Raw genomic sequence first — 13,731 nt, 5'->3', positions numbered from 1 at the left:
TACATAATTAAAAACAAATCCTTATTTCCTGATGAATAAAAAGGAGCACTCTGAACAGGGCTCAGAATCCCCCAGCGCAGCCGCAGCAGAGCCAGTGGTATATGGCAAGACTGCTTCAGTTCCTAACTCAGAAAGAAATGTATGCAGACAATTTGGGAAACTTTTTCCAATCTCGAAAGAAACCCCAATGTATCTCAAGGTAGTGAAATGTCCCCAAAACAAAGGAAGGTGTGTGGTATCCAAAGAAGGTATCCATGAGTCTGCTTCCCTAGATCGGTTTCCAGAAGGGGAGTGTTGTCAGTTCACCGCAGCAAAAAGACAAAGGAGAAAAATCACCAGAGTCTTGTGGCACAAATTTATTAAGACACACGCTTTTGTGGTCCAGAGACCTTGGCATATTGTTTCCCTGTAACCTCAATCCTCTCTCTTCTCTCTTGCCAACCATGCTGGTATATACATTTGCAAATTTAGGATTACAGTGGTACCTCTGGTTAAGAACTTAATTCGTTCTGGAGGTCCGTTCTTAACCTGAAACTGTTCTTAACCTGAGGTACCACTTTAGCTAATGGGGCCTCCCGCTGCCACCGTGTGATTTCTGTTCTCATCCTGAAGCAAAGTTCTTAACCTGAGGTACTATTTCTGGGTTAGCAGAGTCTGTAACCTGAAGCGTCTGTAACCTGAAGCGTCTGTAACCTGAGGTACCACTGTACACTTCATGGATCTGAAAAAACAGACTTCCATCTGCATGTGCTACAGGAATCCCAGAAAGGGAGTTCTCTTTGCTGTGCCACACAGACTCCCTCCAGCAGTGTTGAACAAGCCAAGAGCCACAGGTCCAAGAACGAAACTTGAGGAAAATTAACTTGGTTTAAAAGAAAGAACAGATGCTAATATATAGCAGATTAAATTGCAGGTCTAGGATGCCGTCTCTCCCGAACTGGACTGAGACATCATTAAGAGGTTTGTGCATCAGTTTAACAGAGACAGCAGATGGAAAACAGCTCATGAGCTCTTAAAAAAGAAGATTTATACTACCAGGGTAAGGTTTCCTACAAGATCGTAGAATAGGCTATAAAACACGCCTGAGGCGGAGAAGCTTTGGAACAGAAAGGGAGGGAATTCTGTTGTCTTTGCAGAGTACTGAAACATGGGGTGGGAGGCTGGAGCGGAGCAGTCCCAGCAAGGTTAGGGAAATGGGGCAGTAGGGGGTGGGAAATAAAAAGGCAGGCAACACGGAGGGCTCTCTGGATGCCATTCAACGGGGGGGGGGGACACGGACATGTGACCTTCCAGATGTTGTTGGACTACAGCTGCCATCATCCCTGGCGCTTGGCCATGCAGGCTTTTGGGGTTGGAGGGAAGAGCTGGAGCCCTACAAAAGCCAGAGGGCCACAAGGAATAGCTAGGAGTTGGAATACAGGAGACCTGCTTGTCACTTGACTCATGGTCTGCATGGATATGGACTACCCGGCTGGCAGAAAAAACTGACATGCCAACTGTGAGTGACCGAGGAAAAATTAGACCAGAATAGGCAGGAACACCATGAGAAGAGACAGAAACAGTAAGAAAAGTCACACTTGCTGGCCGAAGGCAAGTTTTCATGTTCAACCAAGTGCCAGCATGCACTGCTGAAACAGCTTTCTGTAGCCTCCATAAGGACTAGAGACTAGAAACGTACTTTTTAAAGTTATAAAGACTAAAGACCACCACAGACACAGGGACATATTTGAAGAGACTTCCAAATCTTCCATGCTATGTGTCTTAACGATCCTCTGTAATTCATTATAGCTGCTTTCAGCCTTTATGCTACATTTTGTTCCATTTGTTTATCTGTTTACCCCACCCCTGAGGTAGAGGTGAAGGGAAGCAGCCACTGCTCAGGATCTGCTACCCCTCTTAGGATCCCCAGCCTTCCCAAATGTGTAGCCTTGCAGGTATTACGCTGGATGCAAACTCCCATCATAGCTCCGCTCACCAGCCATGCTGGCAGGAACTCATGGGAACTGGAGTCCAACCGCACCCAGAGGACCACAGGTTTCTTATTCCTGCCACAGAAGCCTCCACCCTAAAATGTTGGTGTGGTTCCTGCCGCTCTTTCTCCCGAAGCTCCAGTGTAACTAAAAAACTTGCCATTTTGGCCCGGGGATGAGGAAACACTGGTCACCTGGATGTTGCTGGCCTACAACTCCCACCATCCCTGGCCACAGTAGCAAGGGCTTATGGGAGCTGGAGTTCAGCAGCATCTGGAAGGATACAGGAACCCTGTCCCTGCCCTAGCATGTCAACATAGCCCAAAGCATTACAAACACTTTTGATTACAACCACCCCTGTGTATCCTTAGAGAGGGCTTATATGTACACAAAAAACTTCTAGAACTTTTGTCCCTTCCAACGGGAGGTTTCCCTCCTCAAAGAGGGAGGAGGTACATTAAAGAGAAAACGTGTTGGGGGGTGCATTCAGCAACAATTTCCTGACCTCATCAGTGCCCACCTCTATAAAATGAGCTCTCCCCACTGATCTGCATCATAGGAGGAACATCTGTGTAGCCTTTCAGATGTTGGAGGCCTCAACAACTGGAGGGCTACATGTCATAGATGTCAACGTTTCCCTTTTTTTAAAGGGAAATTCCCTTATTCCGAATAGGATTCCTCGCAAGTAAAGGGGAAAGTTGACAGCTATGCTACATGTTCCTCACCTCTGATCAACACAACAACAGCTCCATTAGATCCCATTGGGTCTGGAAGGATCATGGCCAGGTCAGCTCTGAAAATGGGCAGCTGGCTCTGCAAAAACAACACCAACACCTCAACACAAGTAGCAGCAACAACAAACTAACACTCTAGGAGACAGTCCAGATACCATGCAAATCTCAGCACTCCTTGTTCAGGCACCCCAAAGAAGACTTCCAGAAATGTACATGCTCCTGTGACCCCACACTAGACACAAGTATTCAGAGCTTGCACCAAATCACGTTCACCTATATACAGTACTCCAAAACCATGCGCTGCAGGGCGGCAGAGCCTCTGAGGACCTGCTCCTCCCTAGACACCCATAACTGTCAACGTTTTCCTTTTTTTAAGGGAAATTCCCTTATTCCGAATAGGATTCCTCGCAAGAAAAGGGAAAAGTTGACAGCTATGCATCCTCCCCCCACGCTGAGGTCCTGAGGCACACCTTTGCACGGCCTGCCCACGGTTCAAGTCCCTACAAGACAGGCTCAAGCACCCACAAAACTTGCACTCACACTACAACTGGGGATACCTATCACCACCCCGAAATTAACTAGGTTCCCCCCACAAGTAACGCTCACGCTCATAAACACTTTTATAGGGCGTCTCGAATCAATCCCAAATTGGGCTGGGAAGGGGGAACCCCCAAAACTCCATCCTGTCCCCGCTTGCCGCCCCCCGCACCCCCCCGCACCCCGAAGGCAGTCAGCGTCAGCGCAACTTAAAGTTGCTGCGCCCCTTACCAGATGGAGATGCGCTCTTTGGGGTAATCCATGCGCTCCAGGGCCCCCAGGTAATGGGGCAGAGAGTGCTGGGAGTTGCGAGCCAGAATAGCGAACACCACGGTTGGAAACTCCTCCCGCGGTCCGGCAGGGCTCCCCGTCCTCTCAACATCCTCCCCCTCCTCACTGGGCGGGGTAGAGACCCCCAAACCCGAGCGCAAAAGGAGAAGCAGGGCGCAAGGGAGAAGAGACGCGGCCGCGGGAGAAACCATGTCTCGGAGGCTGCAAAACTTATGGGCGCGCAGGGTGGGGGCGAAGACCGACGCTTGGGAGGGGAGAGGCGAGGAGAGGGCCAAGGGGGCGGGTCCAGGACACGGGAGGGGGCGGGGCCGAGAAATCCAACATTTTAGTAAATCGCCTTAAGTTGAATCATAGAGCTCAGTGTTGTCTGCGGCTCTCCAGAATTTCAGGCAGGGCGATTCCCCCGCCAGTCCAGGGTCTGAATGCTTTGGAATACCGGTTGCTGGAAACCACGAGTTGGGAGAGTGCTCTTGCGCTCCAGTCCTGCTTGCGGTGTTTCCATGGGGCATCTGGTTGGCCCCTGTGAGAAGAGGGTGCTGCACTAGATGGGCCATTGGCGCGCGCGCACACATCATCATCATCATCATCATCATCATCATTATTAGTAGTAGTAGTACCCCGCCCATCTGGCTGGGTTTCCCCAGCCACTCTGGGCGGCTTCCAACAAAGACAAAAACACTAAAATCTCACACATTAAAAGCTTCCCTGAACAGGGCTGCCTTTAGATGTCTTCTGAATGTCAGGTACAGTGGTAACTCGTGTTACGTACTTAATTCCTTCCGGAGGTCTGTTCTTAACCTGAAACTGTTCTTAACCTGAGGTACCGCTTTAGCTAATGGGGCCTCCCGCTGCCACCGTGTGATTTCTGTTCTCATCCTGAAGCAAAGTTCTTAACCTGAGATACTATTTCTGGGTTAGCAGAGTCTGTAACCTGAAGCGTCTGTAACCTGAAGCGTGTAACCCGACTTCCGGTCGGCGCCAGCGCTTAATGGCGGTCCGAGCCTCGAGCTCCGAGGCAGGACTGCTCCGTTAGTTCGGGTCTTACCCGCTACGGCAAGCGGGGGACCCCTAAAATCACAGGCGCGGAGCCTGTGAACAAAGGAGATTCGGTGGGCACCCTTTGCGCCCCCCGGTACTGTGAGGGAGCCTTTTTAAAGGCTTCTGAGCGGCATCGGGGTAAGCGCGGTGCTGAGAGTCGTTACCCAGCTAGCGGAGTGAAGCCGCGTCGCCATGAGCGGAGAGCGCCGATTCCTTCCTGCAATTGGAATTTGACCACAACACCCGTGAGTAAGACTGGAAAAAGTAACGGGACTTTTAAAAAAAAAATTGGCTGAAAACGGGAAAGGCAAAAATTAAGGAAGTCTGCCTCCCCGGAACTGCAGAAGGAATAAAGCAACGAAAATCAAGCTGCACTTAAAGGGAACCTTTCTAATTTTTTTAAGCTGTCAAACTGACATCGGACTTAAAACCTCCCCCCAGATTGGCAGGAGAAGGGGGGAAGGGATTGGAACGTTGTTAATCTGCTGGAAAATTAATGGAAAATTAAGACCTTCCATTGCCAAATCCCCTGGGGTCGGGCTGCCCAAAAAAGACACCGGGACGTGGACTGTCAAACTTTGAAAAGTGGGGACTTGTTTGCAAAAAAGTTATCGGACCTTAGATGTACCTTGCTGCATTTTGGCCACATAGAAAAATAGAGACATTACAATTTGGACATTGGAAACTTTTGGCTACTGTTATACTCCCTTGCTTCTTTGTTTTCTTCTATCTCTGCCATTTGGATACAATTGAATGCTCCCTCTAGAGGGCTCTATCTGAAACTGTTGCACTTGAAAAAGTAACAGTGGGATTTTCCACTTGGGAATCAACTCTGTGAAAACGACCTTGAGGATATGAGTGCCCCTACAGATGAGATAGTAACAAGGCAGAAAGCAAAACAATCTCACAAGAAAAGGGCCTCTATATCAGGAACTGCAGCTGTGCAGGAAAAAACACCAGCTTCTATGGATCCTATGACTCAGGCTCTACTTAAAATAAATCAATCCCTGGAAGCATTGACAAAACTTTCGACAGAGAATTCTAAAAAATTAACAGAGTTGACAACAAGGTTGGATGTGAATACGGCTAGTGTTGCATCGAACACAGATTCTATAAATAGATTAATTCAGGAAAGTTCAGAAACACGAAAGATTGCAGAAAGTGCAAAAATAACGGCTGAAGAGACAAGGGAAAAATTTGGGCCTATTATTAAAAAAGTGAATGAGCATGATGCAGCCCTCTCCTTACTGGAACTTCAACGTAAAGAGAAGAATTTAAAATTTAGATTGGTGCCTGAAGGGGAAGGGGACAACCTTGTGAAATTTCTCACAGAGAACATCATAACTTTTTGGCGGGAGGAATGGGAGGAAGATGAGGAACTTGAGATAATATCAGCCTTTCGATTGGGTAGAAGGCAGGACAAAAAACCAAGGGACTGTTTAATTACATTGAGATCAAAAGAAGAAAGAGATAGAATATTGAATTTGCATTATCAAAAGGCATTGGTGATTCAAAATTGTCAGATACAGATTTTTAAGGACATTCCTAAATACATTTTAGAGGTGAGAACATATTACAAGAGTTTAGTAGACCTGCTGAAGAAAAACACTATACCATTCAGATGGGAATTTCCACAAGGATTGTCCTTTAACTTCAATGGAAGGAAGATTAAAATAAAAACAATTCAGGACAAAGAACTATTTCTAGAGAAGTATCTGGAGGATCTGCAGAAAGGAACCGTGGAGGAGAGGGAACCACCCGATATAGCAAATTTGTCATTTGGACTTTCACTACCACCATCGGAGGAAGAGCAGAAGCTTGGAGCAGTTGGAGGAACAGCTACTTAAATACAAAATGTCTCTGCAACTCCTTAGTTGGAACTGTAATGGTTTGAACCTTCCTCGGAAAAGAAGACAGGTTTTTCACATTTTGAAGAAAGAACAATTAGACATAATATGTTTGCAAGAAACCCATATTGCCAGGATCCACAGGAAATTATTAATAAATAAGAGACTCGGTCAAGAATTCATCTCATCAGACAAAGTAAAGAAAAGAGGTGTGGTGATCTATGCAAAGGAAAAGTTGGCTCCAAAATTAATATTTAAAGATGAACAAGGAAGATACCTGGCAATTGAAATACAAATTCAAGGAGAAAAGATATTAATTGTGGGAGTTTATGCCCCAAATGAAGGGAAGGCTGAATTTTTCAGGAAGTTGCATGAGACATTAGTTGACTTTTTAGATTATAAAATCCTAATGATGGGAGATATGAATGGAGTTGTCTCAACAAACATGGACAAAGCACAGAGACAAGTGATTTCAAAAGAAGGGAGACTACCAAAGATCTTTTTCGAAATGACTGAAACAATGGACTTGATTGATATTTGGAGAACAAAGAATCCTCTAGAGAGGGAGGGAACTTTCTTCTCTGAAGCAAAAATGACATGGACAAGAATAGACCAAATTTGGATTTCTAGTAGTCTGGCGTCAAGAACAAAAAAAGTAGAAATCTGCCCAAAAACGTGCTCCGACCATAATGCGGTCAAGATGGAGATGAAATTAACAACAACTGGTTCCTTTAGATGGAGAATGAATGACACCCTATTTAAGGACGAAGAGATCCATAAGAAGGCCCTTAAAACATTAAAAGATTATTTTGAGATCAACAGGAAAACAGATGTGGAAAAAAGAATAATTTGGGACGCAAGCAAAGCCGTGATGCGAGGTTTCCTAATTCAACAAAATTCTATTAAGAAGAAGCAACAAAATGAAAAGAAGGAAAAAATTTTAGAAAAAATAAAAGAAGGAGAGAAGAAGTTGAGGTCCAAACCAAAGTCTCATGAGATTTTGAGAGAAATAAAGTTTCATCAGATGCAATACATGGAACTCATGAACCAACAAATAGAATGGAAGATAAAGCAAATGAGACAAAAAACTTTTGAATCAGCGGATAAATGTGGGAAACTTCTGTCATGGCAATTGAAAAAAAGGCAGAAAATGAATACGGTAACAAGTTTAGAAATGGATGGAAAGATTATCCACAAACCCAACGAGATCAACAATTGTTTTCAAAGCTTTTTTAAGAAATTGTATGCACAAGGGCCAACCAACGAGCAAGAAATAGAAGAATTCATCAGAAAATACGGTTTACCAAAAATCTCAGAACAAAGTAAAAGGATCTTAAACGAGGAAATAACAGAACAAGAAATAGAGGGTGCCATTCAAAATATGAAATTGGGAAAATCACCAGGACCAGATGGCCTGACGGCCAAATACTACAAAATGCTGAAAGAATGGCTGATACAACCATTGAAGGAAGTTTGCAATGAAATTTTCAAGGGGAAAAAGGCACCTGAATCGTGGAAAGAGGCTTTCATCTCACTTATACCGAAAACAGAGACTGAGAAGAACCAAGTTAAAAACTACCGCCCTATATCTTTACTCAATGTGGATTACAAAATTTTTGCAGACATTTTGGCAAAAAGATTGAAAAGAGTGTTGGCAGATGAGATTCATAAGGACCAAACAGGCTTTCTCCCAGGTAGACATATGTCAGACAATGTGAGGAACATTATAGACATTTTGGAGCTGCTGGACGTTGACATTAATAGGAAAGCAGTTCTGATTTTTGTGGACGCGGAGAAAGCCTTTGACAACATTTGTTGGACTTTTATGAAAAAGAATCTCCAAGGGATGGGGGTAGGACAAGGTTTTGAAAACGGTATAGGTGCAATATACTCTCAACAAAAGGCCAAATTAATTGTAAATAACGTGGTAACAGAAGAAATACCTATAGAAAAAGGTACACGACAGGGTTGCCCAATATCCCCTTTGCTTTTTATATCGGTCCTGGAGGTTTTGTTAAACATGATTAGAAAGGACCAGTTGGTTAAAGGAGTTCAGGTCGGAGTTAGACATTATAAATTAAGAGCATTTGCAGATGACCTAGTATTGACTTTGCAACAGCCAGACACTAGTACTAAAAGAGTTTTAGAACTAATTGAAACATTTGGTCGAGTAGCAGGTTTTAAATTGAATAGACAAAAAACGAAAGTGTTGGAAAAAAATTTAACAATGGAAGAAAGAGAGAGTTTTCAGAATGAAACAGGTTTGGAAATTACAAAAAGGGTAAAATACCTGGGGGTAAACTTAACATCCAAGAATGTGAACTTATTTAAGGATAATTATGAAAAATGTTGGTCAGAAGTTAAAAAGGATCTGGAAATATGGTCAAGGCTGAAACTTTCCTTGTTAGGCCGAATCGCTACTATTAAGATGAATGTATTGCCTAGAATGCTGTTTTTATTCCAGACGTTGCAGATTGTGGACAAGATGGACTGTTTCAAGAAGTGGCAGAAAGACATATCAAAATTTGTCTGGCAGGGCAAAAAGCCCAGAATTAAATTTAAGATTTTAACTGATGCAAAGGATAGAGGGGGGTTTGCCCTGCCGGACTTAAGACTTTATTATGAATCAGCAGCTTTCTGCTGGTTGAAACACTGGCTACTTCTTGAGAATACTGACATTTTGGATCTGGAAGGGTATGACAATAGTTTTGGTTGGCATGCATATTTATGGTATGACAAGGTAAAGGTGTATAAAAGTTTTAAAAACCATATTGTAAGGAAAGCATTGTACAACGTTTGGATTAGATACAAAGATTTGTTGGAAAGTAAAACCCCTAGGTGGGTGTCACCAATGGAAGCTAGGGAAGTAAAAAAGCTTAATATGGATTCTAAATGGCCAAAATATCATGAGATCATAGATTACGATGGTGAAAGGGTGAAACTTCAGAGTTATGAGAAACTAAAACCTAAGGTTCGAGATTGGTTGCATTACCATCAGATAAATGAGACGTTTAAACAGGACAGGAAAATAGGATTTCAGAAAGAGAAGTCAAAATTAGAAACAGAATTGTTGGAACCCAATACTAAGAATTTATCAAGAATGTATAACTTGCTGTTAAAATGGAATACACAGGATGAAACGGTGAAATCAGCTATGATTAAATGGGCACAAGATATAGGTCATGATATTATGTTTGCTGACTGGGAACAGTTATGGACCACCGGTATCAAATTTACTGCATGTAATGCTTTAAAAGAAAATATTATGAAAATGATCTACCGGTGGTACATGACCCCAGTCAAGCTAGCAAAAATTTATCATTTGCCTAATAATAAGTGTTGGAAATGTAATGAGACTGAAGGCACTTTCTACCATCTTTGGTGGACCTGCCCAAAGGTTAAAGCTTTCTGGGAAATGATCTATAATGAAATTAAGAAGGTCCTTAAGTGGACTTTTCCTAAGAAACCAGAGGCTTTCCTCTTGGGTATGGTGGGCCAAGTGGTGTTAAGGAAGGATAGGACTTTCTTTATGTATGCCACTACAGCAGCAAGAATTCTACTGGCAAAGTATTGGAAGACGCAAGAACTACCTACTCTGGAAGAATGGCAAACAAAGGTGATCGACTTTATGGGACTGGCTGAGATGACGGGCAGAATCCGGGACCAGGGGAAAGAGACAGTGGAAGAGGATTGGAAGAATTTCAAAATATATCTTAAAAATAATTGTAAAATTGAGGAATGTTAAGATGTCAGGGGATAAGAAGTAAAGAATTGCAGCAGTAAACAAAAAAAAAAACTTAAGAAATATTTATGAAAAGGAACTAAGACAATGGACTTAAGGGTTGCTAAAGAATTATCAAACAAGGATGCAGAGATGGGGAGGTATGGGGAAGTCAAAGAAAAAAGGCTATGAACCGATGAGTATGAAGTTATAATGTGTTACATTGTTCTTTATTTTATGTGTGGAAAATTAATAAAAATTATTATAAAAAAAAAAAAAAATGAAGCGTGTAACCCGAGGTACCACTGTAGTTGTTTCTTTGACATCTGGTGGGAGGGCATTCCACAGGGCGGGTGCCACCACCGAGAAGGCCCTCTGCCTGGTTCCCTGTAGCTTCACTTCTTGCAGTGAGGGAACCGCCAGAAGACCCTTGAAGCTGGACCTCAGCGTCCCAGCAGAACGATGGGAGTGGAGACACTCCTTCAGGTATACTGGGCCGAGGCCGTTTAACACACACACCACCATCCCCAGTCCAGAGCCAGAAAAAAGCATCACAGCAAGGGAGACCCACCCATGAAGTGAGGTGACTGCCTCAGACAGCAGGATCCACAGGGGCAGCACCTCCAGCCTCTAAGCTAGGGGTGCCCAAACTTTTTTCAAAGAGGGCCAGATTTGATGAAGCGAACATGTGTGAGGGCCGACCAGAGTTCTGACCTTTTTTTTTAGGATTGAACTTGTTGAGCTTTTATTAGGATTTTTTTTTGGTTATACATTTTTATTAATTTTTTTAAACATATCATTTCCAACAGTCATTTTACATACTTTCTTATCTTATACAATACTTTCGACTTCCGTCAACAATCTCTGAAGATTTCCCATTCTTTATCACTTATTCTGCATTTCTTAATTTCTCTGTTACTTTTAATTATCCTTAACAAATAATTCTCTTCATAGTCTTCCTTGCAATATTTCACATAGTCCTCCTTACAGAACTTCTTGCAGTCTTACTAGCGTAATCTGTTTCTTACAACTGCTTTTCAAATAGTTCAAATATTTACTCCAGTCTTCTAAGAATCTCTGGTCCCAAAGGTTTCAAACCCTTCCTGTTAATTTATCTAACTCTGCATAGTCCATTAATTTCATTTGCCACTCTTATTTCATCGGTAATTCTTTTTGCTTCCATTTTTGTGCCAGTAGTATTCTTGCTGCTGTTGTTGCATATAAAAACAATTTACAATCCTGTCTGTTAATATCCTCTCCTACAATGCCAAGTAAAAATGCTTCTGGTTTTTCAAATAAATGTATATTTCAACATCTTTTTCATCTCATTATATATCATTTCCCAGAATTTTTTCACTTTCTTACATTCCTGAGCTTTTTTTTAGGATTTTACCCCAGGAGATAAACTACCACCGGGGCCGGATTAAATGGACCAGAGGGCCGGATTAGGCCCCCGAAATGGACTTTGGATATGCCTGCCTAAGGAATGTGTCACCTGCCACTTCTGCCGCCATGACAGCAGCAACGGCCCCTCAGCAGCCTCTTGGCAAATAGAATGTGCTGATGGCCTCCTCCCTTCCTTGTTCCCAATGTTGATCTCCACTCACCCCTTCTTCCCTGGCTAGGGGGTGGGGTGCATAGCTGTCAAGCGTCCCTTATTGGAAGGGACAGTCCCTTATTCCAGCGCCATGTCCCACTGCTCTCCCTTATTGATGGATGTCCCTTAAATGTCCCTTAAATGATGTCCCTTAAATTTCAAAGGAAGCAGCTCCTCTCCCTCCCTCCCTGCCGGCCAGGGAGGAGGGAGGCTCCAACTGTATTGCTTGGCTGTGTTGCTCACCCAATAACAAGTCTAAGAACCACTGGGGGGTGGAGCTTGCATGCCTTGTGTGTGGCTAGTTAATGCAAGCTGAGGGGTTTGAATGCTGGACGCCATTTTGTTGCACGTGCTGCTGCAAACTTTGCAGTGAAAAGCCAGGGCGGGGAGCCATCTTAAGCTGAGGCTGCATAGGCCTTGTGGTGCATGTGATTCAGATTCTCTTCAGTTACAGATAGGTAACCGTGTTGGTCTGCCATAGTCAAAACAAAATAAAAAAATTCCTTCCAGTAGCACCTTAAAGACCAACTAAGTTAGTTCTTGGTATGTGGCAGCATACACCCGGACAACACCATTACGGGCCCCAACAACATCACACATACCATCTCGGGACTATTTAATTGCTCATCGTCTAACATTGTGTATGCCATCAAATGCCAACAGTGTCCTTCAGCTCTCTATATTGGACAAACAGGCCAAACCTTACGCCAAAGAATAAACGGACATAAATCCAACATCAGGAACCACAAGACAGAGAAACCAGTAGGAGAACACTTCAATCTCCCAGGACATTCTATACAAGATCTCAAAGTAGCTGTTCTATTACAAAGGAATTTCAGAAATAGACTGGAAAGAGAAGCTGCTGAATTGCAACTTATTACCAAACTTAAAACCATGGAGAGACCTGCTCTGAACAAAGACATTGGATTCTTATCTCATTATACATGACAAAGCCATTTTTCACCTTCTCACCCCTTGCTTTTTCCTGTAAGACCTATTGCAGTCATTAAGAGTCGTCAACAGGCTCATCACAGCTATCTGCCAATCACCCAATCCCACCACCCTTCTGAGTAATACCCCTCCCCACCTTCTCACTATATATATATATTTTTAAATGATATTTATTAAGATTTTCCAATTACAACAAAAGAAAAGAAAAAAAAAAACATCCAATTTTAAAATCTTTTTCCCAATAACATCTTTCCGGAACTTCCCCACCCCTCCCCCTCTTATATTCCAATTCTTACAAATAAACAAATAAATTCAACAAGTTCTTATCCCAAATTTAAACTTATTATCATTGACCCAATTTTAAAAATATTTTCCCATCCCCTAAAATCGACCTGTTCCCTTCCGCGAGTTCCCCCCTTTAATATGCAATACAGATTAAAATAAAAAAGGCAAAAAGATAATTTTACACCCTTTGGATTCCAAATTTCCCTCCCCCCTTTCCCGGTTGCATTCCCAATGTTCCTCAACATCTGATGTCTTCCTGGAGTTCCCACATCTCTCTAAGCCATAGTCCTTTACCAGTCATCTTTAATTTCGAATGTCCAATCTTGGAAGGAATCTGTCTCAAAAAAGGCCCATTTCTTCCATCCAGATTTTTATATCTAGGAGTAAAAACTCCAATTTTATTTCTTTAAGCCTGTCAAATCTGGATGTCCCAAATGTTCCCACTTCCAGCTTTGTCCAGTTCTTATTATTTTTGTTGTTCTTGTTGATCTCACTGCTCCGTTTTTCTTTTTTCTTTTTTCCTGCTCTCCTGCACAAATGTTCTAATTCCAAAAGCTTCTAATTCCTCTGCAGAGGCTTGTTATTCAGGAACAAAACATTACGTCAAGTCCCTTTCATTCTTCAATAGATAAATCTATTGTCTCCTTTAGTGTGTAGACCTCTGTAGACAAAATAGTATTCCATTTCTGCAGTTTCCCAGGAGATAGAAAGTTCTGGTCACATTCCACGCCAACAATACTTGTAATATCCCTCAGCTCCT

The 13,731-nt window shown here is 42.9% G+C and overlaps 1 protein-coding gene across 3 annotated transcripts in view; it reads right to left on the bottom strand.

The window, feature by feature from the left end:
• The window catches only part of CERCAM (cerebral endothelial cell adhesion molecule), a 72,959-nt gene that overhangs the window by 28,044 nt on the left and 31,184 nt on the right, over positions 1–13,731 (bottom strand). Inside the window, exon 1 of one of the 3 annotated variants that reach the window (XR_013834846.1) lies at positions 3,473–3,795. The exons of 1 other annotated variant lie outside the window; for it this stretch is intronic. Coding sequence is in view for 1 of the 2 variants with exons in the window: in XM_079962092.1 (XP_079818218.1) it covers positions 3,473–3,723 (251 nt within the window). In the remaining variant the exon portion in view is untranslated. Of the gene's footprint in view, positions 1–3,472; positions 3,796–13,731 lie in introns of those variants that run through there. One more of the 3 variants, XM_079962092.1, reaches the window with a different exon arrangement.

Source organism: Podarcis cretensis, assembly GCF_951804945.1.
Source record: "Podarcis cretensis genome assembly, chromosome: Z".
Classification (NCBI taxonomy): domain Eukaryota; kingdom Metazoa; phylum Chordata; class Lepidosauria; order Squamata; family Lacertidae; genus Podarcis; species Podarcis cretensis.
Note: the sequence above shows the minus strand (reverse complement) of the source record. Positions and strands in the feature narration are given on the sequence as shown.